This window comes from Achroia grisella, unplaced genomic scaffold (assembly GCF_030625045.1).
Source record: "Achroia grisella isolate CSIRO2021 unplaced genomic scaffold, CSIRO_AGI_Agris_v1 utg1179, whole genome shotgun sequence".
NCBI lineage: Eukaryota > Metazoa > Arthropoda > Insecta > Lepidoptera > Pyralidae > Achroia > Achroia grisella.
In genome coordinates this window covers 1,667,293-1,687,249 of record NW_026712591.1, presented here as the reverse complement: position 1 = coordinate 1,687,249, position 19,957 = coordinate 1,667,293, and the positions used below count along the sequence as shown (strand labels likewise).

The following is a 19,957-nucleotide window of genomic DNA, read 5'->3' as shown; positions in this document are numbered from 1 at the left end:
CAAAAAAAATTGCCTGACAAATAGCAGAGGCCGATCGCAAGACATCAGTGGGCGGGATGTGCCTTCATATTCCTCCTGAGCTACTCCTGCACACGGCATCATCCTTAGAGGTCTCGTAGATGATGAGGCACCACACCGCCTGCACTGCGTTCGTCTGATGTCTAAAGGTCTTCGCCACCACCACAATCCTTCCGCTGTTTCTTCATATCCTCTATCTGCTGGTTCGTACCCTTTTGACCATGCTTTGTCAGAAAAAGTAGTTATCTCACTATCACATGGTGTGACGGGAGCGCTATGTATTGATTTTGGTACAAATAGCCTGCCACTTTCTTCTGAAAATGACCCGCGTTTCTGAAATTTATGTATTTTTTATTTCGATCAGTTTGATTTAAAGGATAAGTATGTATTTTTTAAAAACTGAAATTGATATTTAGTTTTAATTATCTTTCTATGTACAAAACATGTAAAGATTTTTCATAATTTATGTGATCAGTAAAAAATACAATTACTACATACTAATATTACAAATTCGAAATTGTTTCAGTCAGTTTTTTTGCTACCTTTTAACAACGGAATGGCTTAATAATTTTTAATGAAAAATGGCTATAAGATAGATTACGTCACCAGGACAGACAGGATTGAATATTTAAAAACTAACAGGTAATATTCGATATTACCTAGGATATATATATAGAAACTTATGAATTCCGCTGTATACATTTTTCAAAATATTAATGGAATTCTATTTAACATTCTCTTAACAAATGCGTATAGATAATGTTATGAGTATAATAAATAATAAAGACAAGCAAGTAACATACCCTCATAACATCGAAGTTAGGTAGTTTAAAGCGTCACACCTCCTGCAGGAACTTAACTGGACATACACCCTGGCGATTATCGCCGGAACGAATCATCACCATGCCATCCACTTCATCGCCAACCTATATAAGATATCGTGACATTCACAATGGAAATTACAATAATATTCAAAGATTACTAACAACTATAACTACATATATATATAACTTTACGGGTTTAGTGCCCACGCTCCAATATTCTCATCAACAATTCTTGATGCCGTGTGTTGCATGAATTTTTTTGTTCTCAGTTATAAATGTGTATGTAATATTTAGTTTTGTAAAATTTCCCACATTACAGTTACACACATAAAAGAACATAGAAACAGTAAATAGAGATGGATTTAATTATACAATGTTTAATTGATAACTGCAAACTGGTGTTTCAGGTGTCCATAGACTACGGTAACCGTTACTATCAGATGGGATGTATGCTTGATTGTCACCTACGTATTATAAATAAAAATTAATGTGAATTTCATAATAAAAATTAATCATACTCGTATATATCCATCACCGTTTTTACATACGCCGTTATAACGGCGATATGATATTATTATTAATATACCCGTGATAGTTCAAAAATATAGGTAGTTTTGTGGTTCAAAAAATATGCATCATGAATCTGTCTTTATCATAAATGTAATTAGTGACTAAATAGCGACGAGTATATAGCCAGCTGCTATCATAACATAACATTTCACAAACACTACGTCTGGTGATATAGATGTATTTTTTAGATAAAATTTAACAAAATAATCTTACTTGTATAACGATTTGATCACGAAGTAGCATTAGACCATTGTCGCCATCTGATACCTGAAAAACCGTAATACAAATAAGTAACCAAATATTTCTCAGCAAGAACACAGTAATATATGACCCATATTTCCTTTAGTTTATTGTAAGTTAAGTCCTAATTCTTTATTACAGCGAAAAAGTGCTAAACTGCCATTAATTTTTTTTTTAAAGCAAGTAAAGAAAGAGGGACATAAATCTGCTTCTTTTTTTTTAACTATTTTATTGAAAAATAAAATTAAACGATTATGATGTATTTCAAATTTAATGATAACATTTAGTTCTATTCTATATCTTTAGATCCTATTGCATTTTGTTTTTTCAAATTTTAATTCTTAATTGCTTGTCTTGTAGAGGACAAATCAACACATAACCTTAAAAATAGAAGAGAGAAAAGTCTGTTCTGTAATTTTAAATTTGACTTTTTTATAATAAAAATTACCAATACAGGCTGTAAACATTCTGTTAGACCAGCAGTAGTCTAGTAGAAGTAGAGACCATTTTGTTTCTGTTAATTCCTTATAATTTTATTATAAGCAAAATATGGTAATTTATTATTTGAAACGAATAAAGATCATTATTATTCTTATTTCATTACTTACTTGCAAATTGTGAGTAACTTGTAATGGGCGTTCTCCAGCCTGCAATTTGGTGCAGTATTTTGATGGGAAGTATCCAATCTTGCCTAAACATTTTCCCTTCCACCAGTCAGGGTCCGAAGTATCAATTACAGTCACCTTGTACCCAGCTTTTAGGTCTAGCTCATCAGCATGGCGAGATTTAAAGTTATATAAGATCACGTAGAGATTGGTAGGTAGCAGCCGCTGATGTTTCTGAAGGGCAAATATTTTTTTTTAATTTATGCATATAAATATAATTGGAGTGTCTGTTTGTAATATTGAAATAACCGTTTTTTTACTACATGCAAATGAATATAAATATGGTACATACACCAAAATACCATTTTTAACTATTTTTGTCTGTCTGTCTGTTTGTTCCGGCTAATATCTGAAATGGCTAGACCGATTTTGATGGGACTTTTATTGGCAGGTAGCTGAGGTAATAAGGTTACTCCTTATTACCTCAGCTTGGGCTACTTAACGTAACGTAACTTAGGCTACTTCTATTTTAGAGAAATTCTTTTATAATATGATGATGAAAAATAAAGTTAAATTCCACGCGGACAAATTCACGGGTACAGCTAGTAAATAATAAAACTTGATGGAAAGATAGAATGTAATAAGTAAGCACAAGTCTTGATCGACTATTAATTTTATTAGAATTTTTGTAATATTATATGAATACATAATTTTTATTAAGTACTTTTTACTAATACTGCTAATACAGAGCTCTAACAACAAGAGTGTAAATCCTAAATTAAGACTGAAAGAAAAAGCTACTAAAATAAAAAATAACTAAACCCATATATTAATAACTTACGACGAAAGTATAACAATGTTGTTTAATGTTATTAATATCAATAAAATTTTATTACATCTACATCTTTTCTGTAATAAATAGTTTTAGATTTATTTCATTCGTATCTATCAGTCTATCATCTCTCGTATATATCATCGTAATCTAATCAGTTTAAGTTTAGTTGTATAGTGTGCTTAATCTAGCAATATATCATACACATAGGTACTTATGATAATTATGTCGTAAATATATAATAATTCTGTACTTGAAATAAGTAATTCAAATTAATTAATTATATACCAAAAACGTATTTTTTGGGAGTTCCTAAAGCACGATATTCCTGATATGCGATTTATTTAATAAAATATAACAATTTGTAAAGAACTTTTAGGAAATATGTAATAAATGCTTACGCTTGACTTATTAACCGGCGAGGGACAAGGACTGGCGCTATTCGATGACAGACTCTTGTCAGGTTCATCTGGGAGTTCCACGCTGTTCATGCGGCCTCCTCGGGTGGTTAAAAGCCTCCTGCTGTGTACTGGAGAGGACGGCGCTGTACACACCATAATAAGTTGGTACAGTCTTTGAAAGTCAGCTTATTGTCAATGCATTCTCAATTCACAACATTTGTGTATTAATTCAATACAAGTGCATACATTGATCAAGCGCTTCAGGTTTTGCAATGTGCTTATTTATTTTTGACTCACAGTTTTTGTTACGTGCTGATTAATCTTTACTATGTGTAGAAATATAGTAAAACGAAAATAAATCGATGGAAGAATATTATTAGGGAACACGCACTCCCGTTATTCAATCGATTTATCTTTTAGTGTACGATTTTTACTGTATACCTAAGTAGAGAAGTATTTATTTAGCTTAGTTTTTGGTATGTCAGTTAATTTTTACTAAATACTGTATCTACTTGAGTAAAAAATGCTTACTGCAGAATAATATTGTTGTGTGTAGTAAATTTATATAAATACTATTTAAGTTTAAACATTGCATAAGTTGAAGGGTTTCGTAATGATAAAGAGTAATCGGTAAAGAATTAGATAAAAATATTATTACTAAATATAACAACGATATGTTTGAAACATTACTATTTTGCAGTAAGTATAAGTATATTAAAGCATGCTTAATTAACGTACATGAGGTATCTAGATTTTTATTGACTATACGGCGATTATTCTATTCTCATAGCTCGTGCAATATGTTCTGGATTTATCTAGAAAAATATATAAGAAAGCATTAATTGCATGCATCAAAAACAAAAGTCATAAGATTAGAAATTATAACAAGCCAGGAAGTTGTGGAGAATCTTATATTTAAATGATTTTTTCCAATATGAAATGACCAGTATGAAATTATCAGTGGACCAATTATTATAATGATTCCTGTTGATACAGTATATGTTTGTCCCCACAGAACATCAAAAGACGACACAAGTCGAGTACAGAAACAAAGCCTTTTATTGTGATCACCTTTTGAACGACGTCGAAAGCTCACCACATAAGGAGATTCACTAAACAACACAACACGAGTAAACCTATATTCTATACACACAAGCTAAGCCAAGGGAAACCTGTAGGTGAACATCGGTGTGCTCACATCAATGCTTGACATTAACATACCAGAGTCCAAAGAACCTAATACATTTACATCTAATATTAACATTATTCATAATTGCTTGACTAAAAGAAATAATAAGCAATCTTGATGAATAATAAATTTAAAGTATATCTACTATTAAGTGTAAAGAAGTCTGATTCGAAAATTATGTAATTTATTAAAATGTGCAGTTGACAATTTAATGGTGTGGTTTCAAAATTCTAAGTAGGTTATTTGGACCCAGGTGTAAAAGTTACTAGCGATTATCGTACAGAGTACTCGGCTGCCCTGCGAGGGCGCTTGATCTCGAGTAGGTCGGCGTCTCAGCTCTCCACACTCCGGCGAGTCCAACGACAGGCTCTTCATTCTAAGGTTCAACTTTTGGCGTCTCGGCGAATGTGGTGCTATAACAGGTATAATCAGGATCACTTACGCCGTCCTTTGAGAATGTAATGCTAAATAATATCCCTGGCATCTATTTTTTAGAGACGAAAATTATATTGAGATAATTATATTTTAATGAGTGATTGATTTTACAGATCTATTATTAAGTTCTTGTCACTATTCCTATACTTCCGTGACTGATTGATATGTAATGATTGAATGAAATGTATAATAATATTAATAGGTAGTAGAGTCTCATTACTTGAATACAAAATTTATAAACTAGTGGACCTAAGGATGCTTACATTAACAGTTTAGTAGTTAGCGTCGTATTATAGTTTAAGAGCTTTCACGTTCCTTAATTTTGAAGATAAACAATATATAGAGCTGTAATCATTGTTTTTTTTATTAAGTTCAATAGTATGTTTATAATGTTAAAAACTCTTAAACCTTAGTAGTTGGTAACAGTTAAACACTACAAACAGGCAAATAGATTTCACTTATAATACAAGAAATAAAAAAAACAACACTATAAAAAGTGCGTAAGCAATGCAAATAAGAAAAAAACACTAAAAGTAAACAAGATAATAGTAGAAAACGATACCTAAAATTTGTATGTGATTCAGTCCTAATAGCTACGCGTTGAACTATGCCTAATGCTACTAAAGTGAAGGCTTTCCTATATAATGATATTGCAATATTCATTTAGGTGTCTACAATATTTGAGTCTCTATTTAATTAATCAGATGCAGCTCGTCATCAGCAGCGTTCTTGTATAACGTAACAGAAAGGTGGCACCATGAATGAGTTGAATGAGCAAAATTTTCATCGATGCAATGAATTTTTCAATCAACATAGATGTAAGTATTCTACAGGGATTCGCTTAGATACGGTGTCATTTGGTACCAGGTAAGGGACTGGTGCGGTCTGCCTGCCTCAACATTTGGGCACTCTTGGAGTTCTTCATCGACCCTGTGTGGACAAGTAAACAGGTACGCATCTAAATAAACTAAATAAATCTATTATTACTACATAATATCTATAGACACCTGTTGTGTTCGGGAGACCCTGTTAATACAAAAGCGAAATCATAACAGTAAAACTTTTTGAAGAGTTGTGTGACGAGCATAGTAATAAAAATTCCTAACTCAGTGTTAGTCGGTGTTATTTACTTGGGGTGAGTATTTAACGAATAGTGAAATACTGTGAAGCTGAGACGTGAATATGGTTACGAGTTATGGTTGCAAATATAAAATATATGAATAAATTGTGTTATAACACGGTTTGATGGCCCAAAATCGCATGCAGTCAGCGCGCTGCGCTAAGCCATGCACACTTACGTCTAAACGCTGGACTGTAGTAAATACGCCTTTGAATTTATTAAAGAGTAAAAAGTGCAATCAAGAGGGTATAACGAGATAAAAAGAAAGCTTATTTTTGACTTTTATTGTAACAGTAACAGTATATATATCACAGTACGCGGGGCGCTTCGGGGTGATTATAATAGTCATCCGAGAGGCGGCTGTTAGGGACAGGCCAAAATGCCGCGCTGAGTCAGTGCTCTTGCCTAGAAGGCTTTGTAAGTAATATTTTCATTCCCGTGAAGTATAACATCGCTTATCATTTTTTCTTGCGAACGCTCGCCGTTGCCTTGAGAATAGATGGTGGGGGGTCACCGTTCTCATTAACTAAACATAGAGGTTGTCCGAAAGGTCGCGTTGTTGTCTCCTCCAACTCTGTAAAGATAATGGACAAAGAAAACAAAATAAATCATAAAAAATAAAACATAAATAAATAAGTAAATAAAAGAAAATAAAGTAAAGAAAGACATAACTGGTAGGGATAACATTGTAATGTTTATCGATATAATGAGGTATGATAGTTCCTGTGAAAGGACAGGTTAAAGCAACTAAGGTGTGTTTGCCGAGCTTCGTCTAGTTTAGTAGTCCTATGTCTAAACTAACACTGCAATCGCGAAAATAAAATTGTAAACAATTATACTGAACACACAACGAAAATGAGGCACCGAAACTCAGAAAGACGGGACAAATAAAGCTTGTAATTCACAGATGTGAGACTGCAGAGAGGGCGATGGTCTACTGCAGCCATGGGCGCGTACTTTCCGGCAGCGATATGGACCGGTGCTGCGGAGAGCCGCGGCGTGACCGCGAGCCCCACATGGATAAACTCTTGACTCCGGCGAAGAGTCGCCGCCGCACGCCGCCGTCGGGCCGCGTCGCCCCGCCTACCGACAAGCACCGACCGACGCTCAGTACTGACCGCACCTCGCCCCCGCCCTGCGCCCGCGACTATACCAATGCGTGCAAACAACTCCACACTACTGAAAACGAGTGACCTGAGTGAAGCTGCCGATAGGCCGCCACCAGATTACGAAGTATATGTGAACGATCTTGTCCAAGTTATCGGACATGTCAAGTGTCTTGTAGTTGTTTATTAATATTAATTGTCATAAATTATCTCACTAATTAAAGACGTTTATTTAAAAAAATAAATATTAGCTACTCTATCGTACTCACGTTTGCTATAAAAAATAGCATAGAGAGTGAGATAAGGGACAAGCGCTAACATATACGCAACCGGCAACGACCAACGGCCTACGGCGCGGCTCGAGCGGAGAAGCGAACGAGCTCGGGTGCGGCGCCACACCTGAGCTAGAGGAGACGGGCTGCGGCGCGACAGCCAGCCCGCCAGATGGACGTGCCGGCGAGCGCGCGGGTGGCGTCTCCTCCGGTGCTGACACCCGCACTACGGGGCCCCCGCGCGATTCCCCGCCACCCGGCTTCGCGATTTCGTTGGCTCGCTTCAGAACTTGGTAGGTCTGATCCACTTCCTCCTCTGAGCATCAAAGGCGGTTAGAGTCAAACGCTATCGCCGAAACCACGAGAGTCACATGAATCACGACAGATGTTACTATGTGGGCGAGTCAGGATAGGGTGGTGTCTTTGTTAGTAGGTACTTGTTTTGCTAACTATAACTAATTGATTCTATAATGCGACTTTCGTTGAGAGTTAGTTGTTATTGAATGCTCGACTCGGAATAATGCAGAGGGGTCACTCCTGGCTGGTTAATACTGTACCCTCATCATAGTTGCTATCGAAATCATCATCGAACTCGACCGACCCCTTGAAGGAGATCTTGGTGAGTCTCTGTCCTGGAAGCCAGCCATCCTCCACCCCTGGACAACGTGACGTTAACTTTGGACTGTGTTCATTGTTCATTACTGTGTTCATTATTTGTGGCATAATGATGCCTGTCGCGTGTTTATGCAGTTGTGTTTTCGCAAGCTTAATGGAAGGTATGTGATTATAATATTGTTTCGCCAAAATTCCATGTCAAGATTGCTATTTACCAAAGCTATAATTATGGATTATGTCAGTATCTTAATCAGAATCAATATTTATTGCTTCCATGAAGTATTTAACTTATTTGAATGTTATAAAACTTACCGTCACATCTGAACGCATGTTCTATACATAAATTATGTGTAATACTAATTATTACAAACATAATAAATATTAATTATTATTAAGTAATAAGCAAATTAATTTTTATTAAGAAATATTAGAAAACTATTGTTACAAAATTATAGAATAGAACAAAATCTGTTACAGAATGTTTAATATTTCGGGTATTGTCTACTGGAATAAAAAAAAATCACAATACTATTAATTATATCAATTATTTCAAGAGAGAAATCACATGTGTAGTGCCTTTACGATTATTTACATATTAAAATTTGTTCATCATCTTCATTGCCATGTCATTCTTTGTCTTCTATGCTTGAGATTAGGCCACCATTTAGTTTTCTTCTCCTACGAGTGTCTATTAGTCATTATATCTGTTAATATGCATATTATCTCTCATACAATCAAAATCTTGTAATTTTATATTGTTATTAACACGAACGAGGTACACACGTTATCTAAATTAAGTAGTAGTATAGTTAGGTGTATATAGCAAATTATGCTATTTCAATTTATTTAAGTTTTTAAACACAATGTGATTTAAAATTCTTCATTCGGATATCTAAAAAATACAGTTCCAGCGGTTCCCTCCAACAGGATCTGATCCTGTTGGCGGGAACAGCTGGAAGTATAAATTTTAAACGTACTCATGTATTTATGTATATAATTCATGTTTAAAGGTACAATGTTGACAGCCGTAGGAAAATGAATAATACATTTATTTGGTTATATACCCAGAAGAATACTCACTTTCTTGTTCGATTGCGGTTTCTTGGACTCTATGTGCTTCGATTTCAGAGGTGCTCTTCTGCCGACGTAGCAATCGAGACTTTGTCTGACATTTGCCCACTTGAGGCATGCAGTCTGTATGCACGTTCATCTTGCATAGACGGCATCTAAGCCCTTGGCGTGTATGCCCTAAACAAATTGAAATAATAGTAATTATAATTGTTTATTTTCTTTATGGAGAGTAAAAATAGATGTGTGCGTATAACTGTTTACTTCAATATAGGATTCAGGATTAATTAAAAACTATAATTTATTAAAATTGTATATGATATCAAAAGATATTTAAAATCTACATTTTAATGAATATAATCATTATTAAGAAATACTTATTAATTAAAGTCTATTTATTACTCTATAAACGATTATTTGGAAGACGACCTTGTATGGCGTTAGTAGACTTCACGAACAATTTTTGATAATTTTTATTAAATTTAAATATTGATATTCATGTATTCATTTGAAGGGTGATGAAGCATTATGTTCATAAGAGACCCAAAGGCCTGAAATTGAATATATTTTTTATTAAATTAATTTATATTCATGTAATTTTGTAGAATAATAAAATATGGCAACAGCAGTACAGTAGGAATACAACAATTTTATAGATTATCAAAAAGTTATTCATAACATTTCTGAAGTTAAACGTGTTAGCTTTTGTAATATCATAAATTTCAAGAATGAAATACAGTAAGAAGCGAATTCTATTTCGATATTCAATATTCAGTTCTATGTTAGCAGCAAAAAGTACAGGCGACTGATATAAACCTACTTAAATTTTGTTAATTTAATCAATACTTTAAACTGCGTATTCAGTTTATTCTGCTAATAAAAAACGAATAATCGTTGTACTACTTTAAGCATTACAAATTGATCGTTATTTGGGGTTCAATGGCATCAGACAAAAAGCTTGTCGTGCCAATAAGGCGGGACGCTCCGCTGTTTTTTATAGCAAGTAAGAGAATTTTATATAGAATGGTTGCTATTGGGCAAATACACGGAACATAATTTGCGACCTATCGTCGGTTAAAACCTCAAAAAAACAAGTCGTTCGTACAAGGCACGAGGGGTTACTGTAGGTGCTGGTTGATTAAAATTTACTGGTACATCAATATTTGTGACAATGTGCCAGGCACTAACTGTGTGGATAGAAATGATTACATATACGTTTTTTTCTATATCGCTTTGCGTAGTTATACCGTTTGTAAACATATTTTCATTAAATTATAGTAAATTTATTTATAGGCAGAAATAGCTATTAAAATTTTACGATCACGGTTTCTTATTGCTAAAAATACGGAATAAAAATTTACCTCTAAGAACTTGGGAACATACATCACATGGGGTGATTTTTTTGTATGTATATTCTTGAAAGTTATGTGCATCAGAATCACCACCAGCACGCATTGCTTCCCGTGCAGCGCCATTTCTCCTACAAAACAGACAAAAACATCATTAGTTGCTTTTACTTTGCTAATTGCATGTAACTTTTATTCGATAAACAATCAATTTCAAATAACTCTAAACAGCTAATGTTTACACGACCTTTACCATACACTGAGCAATTAAGAGATTCCAAGCAGATTGTAGTGTGGGTCATTTATCACTGTGTACTCTTTACGGACTGTCACAATCAATGTTGATATACGTCATCGATATTGATCCATGGTATTGAAGGTCAAGAGGAGGAGAATATACGTATTTGTCTGAGAGGTAGTCAGTCACCATCGGTAACATTGGTACGACACCTAATGACCCTGCACTTGGTAATGGTACCAAATTGCTCGAATTTCTAACTTTGTACAATAATAATACACGATCCTGTCTTTTAGGTAAATGAAATATTAATGACAGTACCTATTGTTATTTCAGTATGGGCCTAGAAGCATTATATGTGTATATAATATGTTATTTTCAATGTCACATGCGAGGTGGTACATAGGGTGGTCAACAATGTCTTTAAGCTTATAAAATATAAGTGCTTGGTGTAAAAAGGCATAGAAGACAAGCTGTGAATGGAAAATCTGGTTCTATGAGACGTTACATTAACTACGGATACTAATGCATGCTTATGTTATAAAACTGTAGACTATGTGAGCAGAAGATCGAATACTGTCGGGCTAGAGTTAGAACTGCCATCAAATTGCTAATCTCAAAGAAATAATACAAAACAGCGGCAAAAATATTAAACAATTGTTTTAGTTATAATTTATTGCTTATATTTTTCTGACATGATAATCTACAGACTTTATTTACCCGATATTCAAATGGTAGCACTAGATGGCAGTCCTATCTATGTAAAGGAGACACTCATTAACAGAGGCGCACACCTACAGGGCACAGTTACCTCATCGCCATTACCGTCGACACCGCGTGGTACATTTGATTTTTTCTTTATTGATGCAAGAAGAGAGAAACATCAAAATGAAAATGATGCACGATATTAAATGACTATAATACAATCCATATTTTATGAATGTGCAAAATCGTGATGTGTTGTTAATGTACAACTAGAGCAACGTAATTAATAAGTAAATATTATATATAAATAATACTTTTAATATTTTCATATCTACAAGTGTATATAATTTTAAGATTGTTATTTTCATTAAAATAATTACACCTGCAGCCATTAAGAAGCGGCGAAATGATGATTAAATAATTAAATAGGTCGATGTACCTATATTTCGTTTCAGAAAACGGCCGTGACAGAAGCAAAGTTAATGAATAAGATATGAGTAAAATCGAATATGAGCGAGATAATTGTATGTTTATATTGAATTTTTAAATTGATAATCATTAATTTTGTGTTTAACATATATATCTAACTAATACAATTATATTGGCGTAGGTTTCATTTATAATAGTCGGATAATTTGTTTATCCAGTATTTATATTATTATATAATTACCTATACCACAAACATTACCTATATAATTCATAGTGTAAGTTTCAGAAAACGGCCGTGACAGAAGCAAAGTTGAACGAGATAGATCCAAAAACCGACTAGATACGCAGTGGAATGGATTACTCAATATACATATGTAGGTATATTCAATTTTACAATTCACTATGAACTCTAGAGAATACCAGAGATGAAGCGTTCGGCAAAGGCTCATAAGGGGCTATCCATAAAAGTATAGATAGCCTAACCTATTCATAAATAACATCATACGAAATTCATTTATTCATTTTTGACCATTAATAGCCTCCTTGTCATAACTGTTGACATTTATTAGATTCAGTCTCCCTAGTGTGATGTCTATTTTTATTAGGTGTTATTATACGGATATTAATGCATTTATATTATTTTGTTTAATTTCGCACCATTAACATGTGCGAGGTCAAGGAATGTAGGACTCCCTTCTACTACTTGTCATACAATGTCACACTTTGAAGACGCTCTAAGGGGAGCGGGGGTTCGATGTGTAACGAAATTTATGAATGACTCCTTATACGAATTATGGAACATTATAAATAGATAAATAAATACAAAATCGTAAATATTTTTTTTTGTATTCAGGGAAAACCACAGTTGGTCCCCTTATTCCACTCAATGAGACTAAGCTGTCTGTAGTAAGTAATTAGTCTACGAATATTCAACATCATTTATACTCATATATATAAATTTATTCTATTTTCTACTCTTTCATCTTTTCTATCAGTAAATATTTTTTAGTTTCTTCATATAATTGGTTTAGTCTTTTTTTATTTTACTTCTAAATAGATGAAGTACCTAAATCACAGTTTATTATTACCAGTAATGTGATATCATTTATTTTTTAGTTAAATTTCGATTAACAACGATGTCAGTGAATGCAAACCACTGAAACTCTATGTGGGATTACTCCAGTATACATTTAGAACCAAAACGGGTAAGGTAAATAAAGAATTTTCGAGAATCGAGAATTTAGGTACGCACTTAGATATTAACTTGTGCATTGCCGTTTTAGAGAAAATTTTGTTGTGAGTTCTAATCTGGTTGTCTAAGTCAAATTATATTTTTGACTGACTCTCCGGTTAAACAAATACTGTTAACAAACCAAAAATTAATCTGACAAATAAACAATTTGCGTTCACCATGATGTCGATAATTCGAACTTTCAATAAAACACTGCATTAACCCAAAAATACAAACTATGGAAAATTGATACTAAAGTTATAATTGTAAAGTTTAGTTTCAAAAGAAAATTAATTTTAAGTCAATTCGGATTCACAATGCTTGTGACTATCGTCATGCTGGCATATTATGTAAAGTAATAAGAATTAATTCAATTTAATAGTTTATAAGCATATCGAATTTATTCACCAGATACATAGACTAGAGATCGCTAAGCTAAAAACTTCTCGTCTCTATGATATACCTACCATGTTTGTACCGTGATGATCGCCATTCTCAGAATACATCTAAGTAGAGCGTCCTTGACTTTCTTGCTCGAGCTTAGCGATACATTTCTTTGAAACATGAGTAACGTTTTTCATGAATCATCGCGTCAGTTAGTTTCAGCAAAATCGGTTTATTGTCAACTGTCGTAAATTTCTATGATTATTCTTTTATTAGTAAGAAATATGGGATAAGTATAGAAATGTCTTTAAACATTCTTACTCTGTACATATAATTTTGTGTCGATATAAATAAAATACACCTGAGCATGTTACACAGCGCCATCTAGTTTTAAACTAAGCAAAACCTGTACTGTGGATACTAGACAATAGATAGAGGTTCTGAAATATATTAAATATGAAATAATCTTATACCTTATGCATATATACATTCGCTTTCAAAACTTTCGTTAAAAATTTTGACCTACAAATTTGGCTACTTCACTTTTTCGGATGATAATGAAATAATAATTTATTAATAGACCAAAAGATTTTGCTCATGACTTGCCTATAAAAAGTGCAAACTTGCAAAGTCTTATTGATCGATTGTAAAATATTGTGACCTTTTAAATTAAACTGAAATTAAAGTTTATATAGATGTGTATCATGGGACAGACTTTAACACATTTTTATTATTCTTTACAGTAAAGTTTCTTCGAATGGTTGACATGTGACATTTACAACCGTGCGAGGTCGTCCAATTTATATAAATTAATTTATCAATTTAACAGCTTACAAAATTATCAATGAATATTTTTGCAGTATTGTAATATCAACGTAGTGAATATCGCCCATGCATCCATGGGCGATATTCACTATCTTAGGAATATCCTGTATTAATTGGATTAACCACTAGATTGACCTACAGTTTCTGGGTCACCAATGTACGTTTGAAGATTAATATCTTGTTCAATTTTGGGTTACACAGTTATTTAGGTGAATTCTGCACATCGAAATTTTGTACTTTGCAGCCAAATGGGGTGCTTAATCCAGAATCCTTATAAAAATAAATACCCCATTTTTATAAACTCAAAATTGATCTTACGGTACAGAGGTTTGATTTTATTAAAAAAAATTATCGTAAATTTTAAACATTCAAAGTAGTATTTTTTATTTTATATATTCATAATATCTAAGTAATAGAATACATTAGGTCTTACAACAGCTTAGGCACTATTTTGTCGCTTAGTAATCCCTTCTAAGTAGTTTTTCAACTTGTGTTAGGTGCAGATATTGAAATATGAAAGTTTTGATGTTTCATCTCAACTCGCTGGGTAAATTATACTAAATTTGTTTCTTGTAAGTATTAAAAAAATATTGCTCTATTATTTGACTTGTACACGTACGGGATAAAGACAGTTACCAGCTGCGCAGGATGGTCATGATACTTTGTATTTTGGATGATGCTATAAAATGTTTTATATGACCAGTCTGATCAAATACAAACTAGTAGCAGTAACAAGTCTACAAATGTATGACATACAAGGTATACCGACGATGTTACAGTTTTCCTTTTAAAATAATCTGCTATAATCCTGTACTTTCTATTAAGATAATTTACAATTCAATGAGTATGATAAGTAAAACAACGCAACGCGCACATGACACTCCTGGTGTCTCAGGCGTCCATAGTCTACGGTAACCATTTAACATGGGCTGTATGCCAGTTTGCCACCATTGCAGTATAAATAAAATAATAATACTAACTAAGTTAATTAATTTAATTATTTATATCTAATATGTTAAGAGTTCAGTCAAGTCTATTCAGTTATTAAGCTTTTCTTGGCATAATCATTTTAAATGTGTTATGATTTTACAGGTGTATTTATTAAAATACTAATAAATAGTTAACATGAATGTATAAGACTAAAACATTTAAGAACATATCTGAATCAAACTTTGGAATACCTTTTCGACTAAAACCAAAGTTACAGTACTTAAGCTGCAATATACATATATCAAATCAGAATGTATAGCTCCGTGCTAAACCTAGTATTGTTCTTTAATCCCATTAATAGTTGACAGGGTAGAGGAACTATATACCTACATTTCGCATAGCTCAGACGAATTATTATCTGCTAGCTGTATTTTATTGATTTTTATTATTAATTCTGTTAATGTATATATTGTTGAGAGATAGAAATATGTTGATATTTCAACTTGATTGATCGTCGAGTGACATAAAATGAAGAGAAGACCTCATTAACTGCAGGCAATGTATTTTTAATTAAAAGTACATGCCTTCGAGTATTTTACTATTACACTTGAAAGGATATAAAATTCAATTTATATCCTTTCAAGTGACTGCATATGTATTTTATCATTAGATACAGGGAAACATTTCAACTGTATTTAGTTGAAATAGTATAATAACAATAATTTTGTTAGTAAATCAGTACTTATTGCTCGGTTGCACGCACCAATAATATTTTATGTATAATATGCTTTTCTGCAATAGTAGGATAATATTATTCTCCAACTTTCCAGGAATATTCATAAATATATACCCTAAATACAGTATTTGAAAGTTGTCCTATAGAACTATTAATTTCACTACCTAAATGAAAATAAACAAAATAATTACGTTATCAGATTTTCATCATGCTTGATTTTTGGAAACAACAAAAATGTTATAACTTATTGAGGTACCTATTTTTAATTAAAAAAACTACAGTGGCTGCTTAATAATAATGATAGGCGATAAGTATATAAAACAATTTAAAAACCAGTTATAAAATGATTATTTAAAAAATCTAACTATTTTACAGTTTTAAAAATAATAGAGCGTAAGATTTATGTGGTCATGGAATCTTTTATTAATTGTTATCGGAATAATATCTTTTTCAATATAATGTAACAAAATAGTTGATTACTATTGCTTATTCGCTATTTTAATTTTTAATATAACGAGTAGGAGAATGGTTATTTTTTCCTAGACACGGTTTATTGTTCGTAGCTTTTTTCTATCTACGCAATCAATTGCAGATGACACTGATTGCCATGAACATGCAATTGAGTTGTTGACATTATGAGCATTATATACACCACGAGAGTCATATAACTGGGAATAGGAAGCTATTTACTGTTTTAAACAATAGATTATGCATTATCTACAATAATATACAATGTACAAACTATTATGCTATTGTTTAAAAAGTATTTGTTTGTGTTAATTTATTAACTATCGCATTCATTAAGTAATGATGTAAATCCATATTGTGTATTTTATTAAATGTATTAATACAGACACCGAATTATTATCAAAAGAAATTATATAGTTGCGTGTTCAACTAAAAATGATTAGTAAAGTAACTTTCTTTGTATAGCAACAATTAATCAATAGTTACGTTATATTACATTTAACGAAGCTTTTTGTGTCTTGTCGTTTATTTGTAAGAAGAATAATTTATTACTTTATCTTTGTTAACATTTAAAAATATGTATTATTGCAAAATATACATAATTTGCCATGTTTGAACTCTTACAATGTAATTAAGATTTGCGGAATTTGTTTGGTCTCAAACAATGATACATTTTTTTTAAATAGTTTATATTATTGTATACGTACTTGTCAGGGGGTGCAGAGTGAGGTGGCGGTGCACTTGGCGGCTTCAAACTTCGGAAGGCCTTCAACCACTTGTTCTTCATACTGCCAGCTGAAGAAGAGGACAACTTTCGATCTACCGCCGCCGTACCGCTGTCCGCCTTTGCAGCGAACAGTTCTCTCTATGCAACAGAAGAGAAAGTAAAAATGTAAAAAGCACGACAGTAAACTGTATCGAAAACTAAAAAATACGGAATCTGTAGAAAATTGTCGAAGTAAGTAAGCGCAAAAATATTCCTATTTGAAAAGTTCCTTATGAAGTCTGTTTGCATTTCTTGTAAAAAATATAATAAAATAAATGTGCTAGCACATTTATTTTATTAGTGGTTTCTAATAACAGGCAATAATTGAAGTAGAATTAAAATGTAATTGTCATGATGTTTGCAATATGTAATGCATACCTACTTTCTTTATTATTTATTGTCAAGTCTGCATATGTATAATTTTAAGAACATTTTGACTAGATAATATTTCAAATCAAATCAATATTATAAAACCAATTTGTCAAATCGCCTTTCTAAATTTCCTTAGTGCCTACTTGATTCATAAATTATATGCTAATAGTAGTTATAATATAGATTTAGGTTTCTTTTATTATTCGTTCACATCGTGTATTTTATACTAAGAATAAAAGTTATTACGAATTTCAATAACAGTAAGTGTGATATATTTTTGGTAATATTATACTATTATAAAAGTTTTAATCAAGTGTAAAGATATATTATACAAAACATTGAGTGACACGACAAGCTGTATTATCATAGAAATGAAAGGCACCAGCGTTAGCAGAAATTGCTTAATAAGGTACGAAAATCTGAGAGCTTCCTTGTCATTATCAATATACTCGTAGTTATAGTAGGGACCATTCACTTGTCTTGAAATTATTCAATTTTGGATATTGTATCGGAAAATTTGCAATTTAATTGACGTCCAATCGAAATAAGATGATGTCTTTGTCATGCTTAATAGATTGATAACATCTCAGAATTGATAATTTAGTTAAAATCAGCACTGGTCATAAATTATATTGTGGATAAAAATAAGGAATATAAAAAGGCCGTGTCAATCATGTTTGTATAAAACAATTTACCTAAAATACAAAATATATGATTCCAATGTTGTTCGTTAATTTTAAATTCTTCTTTATTCTTTAATTTAACATGAGAAGATAAATAAGCTAGTGACACTAAAGTATTATATAGTGGTAATTTGAAAAGTACTGATAATATAGTAGGTATAATACGGTAGGTATCATGTCTTAAAGTGTTCTTTAGAAATGGTTTAGAACTAGAAGTTCTCTAATTTACTATACATCTGACCTTCTCAGTATGAAACATTACAATGTATGTATTAATACTGTATCATCATAGAAAAAGTACCTACACTTGACAGAGGTAGGCAGAATTTAATTGGCTGTAATTACTTTATAAACAGTTATGTAATTTCATTATTAAAAGAGTTATACAATGTTATTTAAAAATATTCGTAGATGTCAACAATGTTACTATGACAGAGTAATATAGCGTTTACTACTAATACATACCTACCCAGGCGAATTTATCGCTTGTTTTCTGACTGGCCAATAACCTAAAAATAATTAGCACTTTACTACTATTGTTACCTTTCTAGTTGTAAGCAATATGTTATATATATTAATCATAATAATCTACTGTGCGTGTATGTCTTTTCATCGGGGAACTACAGAGAATCTAAGCTTGAAATTTAACTTACGCATTCGTGCACGCTAATTGATTACAGTGGGGTTAGGTCACATATATTTTATAAAATATAATGGCTCTTTGTGACATGTGTAAATGTGAAATGCTGATTGATATTGTTCCTGAATATGAAAAATCTAAAGTAAAAGTATAAATAATTGAAACATAACTAAGTATGTAGTCGTTGATGTAATGCGCAGTCATCTGATACATTTATTAAAGTAAGTTTCGAAACTTATTTTAATATTTCGATCTTCCTTAGAGAATATTATAAGGATATGAATTCATGATTAACTCTATATATTTTTTTATACTACTGTGGTGGCAAACAAGTACTATGCCGTCCGGCCCATCTGATGGTAAACGGTTACCGCAGCCTATGGACGCCTGAGGTACCATCCTCTAGTGTCTCAGGCATTGCCAACACTTAAGAAACCTTAACCTTTCTTGAAAAACTCGACAGTAGTCTCGCGAGAAAATTTTGGCAGGGAGTGCAATCTACAATCTAAGTGTGCACGGGAGGAAGCTCAATAAACCTAACTATATCTATAATATAACTATACCTATAATAACCCTATATACTTTTAATTTCTACAAGAAATGATTCGCTACACGGTTACGAGAAGTTCAGCACGCATTTTGATGAATCATAAAACTAGGCTAACTAGTAGCTCTCCATTGCTAAATATACTATTAGGTTAATCGCAATGCGGTTTTCATGGAAACTATGAAATCAGCACAACTGGCAAATTGTTTTAATTTTACTATAATCTTATATATCACCATTACGTTAAGAAAAGAAAAATACTGGCTAACATCATCTTATGTAATAAAACAAATCAAGAACCTAGTAACTAAAAATAATTGTCTGTTTGTTTCTAGTGCCTTTAAACTGTTCGGAGTGCATTT

General features: G+C 32.3%; 1 protein-coding gene across 1 annotated transcript in view; it reads right to left on the bottom strand.

The window, feature by feature from the left end:
• Nucleotides 1–218: 218 nt before the first annotated feature.
• The window catches only part of LOC131853327 (uncharacterized), a 150,396-nt gene continuing 130,657 nt past the window's right edge, over nucleotides 219–19,957 (bottom strand). Inside the window, exons 13-22 of the mRNA XM_059204191.1 lie at nucleotides 17,295–17,452; nucleotides 10,657–10,775; nucleotides 9,308–9,475; nucleotides 7,740–7,928; nucleotides 4,961–5,092; nucleotides 3,491–3,633; nucleotides 2,261–2,491; nucleotides 1,626–1,679; nucleotides 822–944; nucleotides 219–351 (exon numbers count right to left, since the gene is read on the bottom strand). Of these exons, the coding sequence (XP_059060174.1) occupies nucleotides 855–944; nucleotides 1,626–1,679; nucleotides 2,261–2,491; nucleotides 3,491–3,633; nucleotides 4,961–5,092; nucleotides 7,740–7,928; nucleotides 9,308–9,475; nucleotides 10,657–10,775; nucleotides 17,295–17,452 (1,284 nt within the window). The 3' untranslated portion in view covers nucleotides 219–351; nucleotides 822–854. The remainder of the gene's footprint in view (nucleotides 352–821; nucleotides 945–1,625; nucleotides 1,680–2,260; nucleotides 2,492–3,490; nucleotides 3,634–4,960; nucleotides 5,093–7,739; nucleotides 7,929–9,307; nucleotides 9,476–10,656; nucleotides 10,776–17,294; nucleotides 17,453–19,957) is intronic.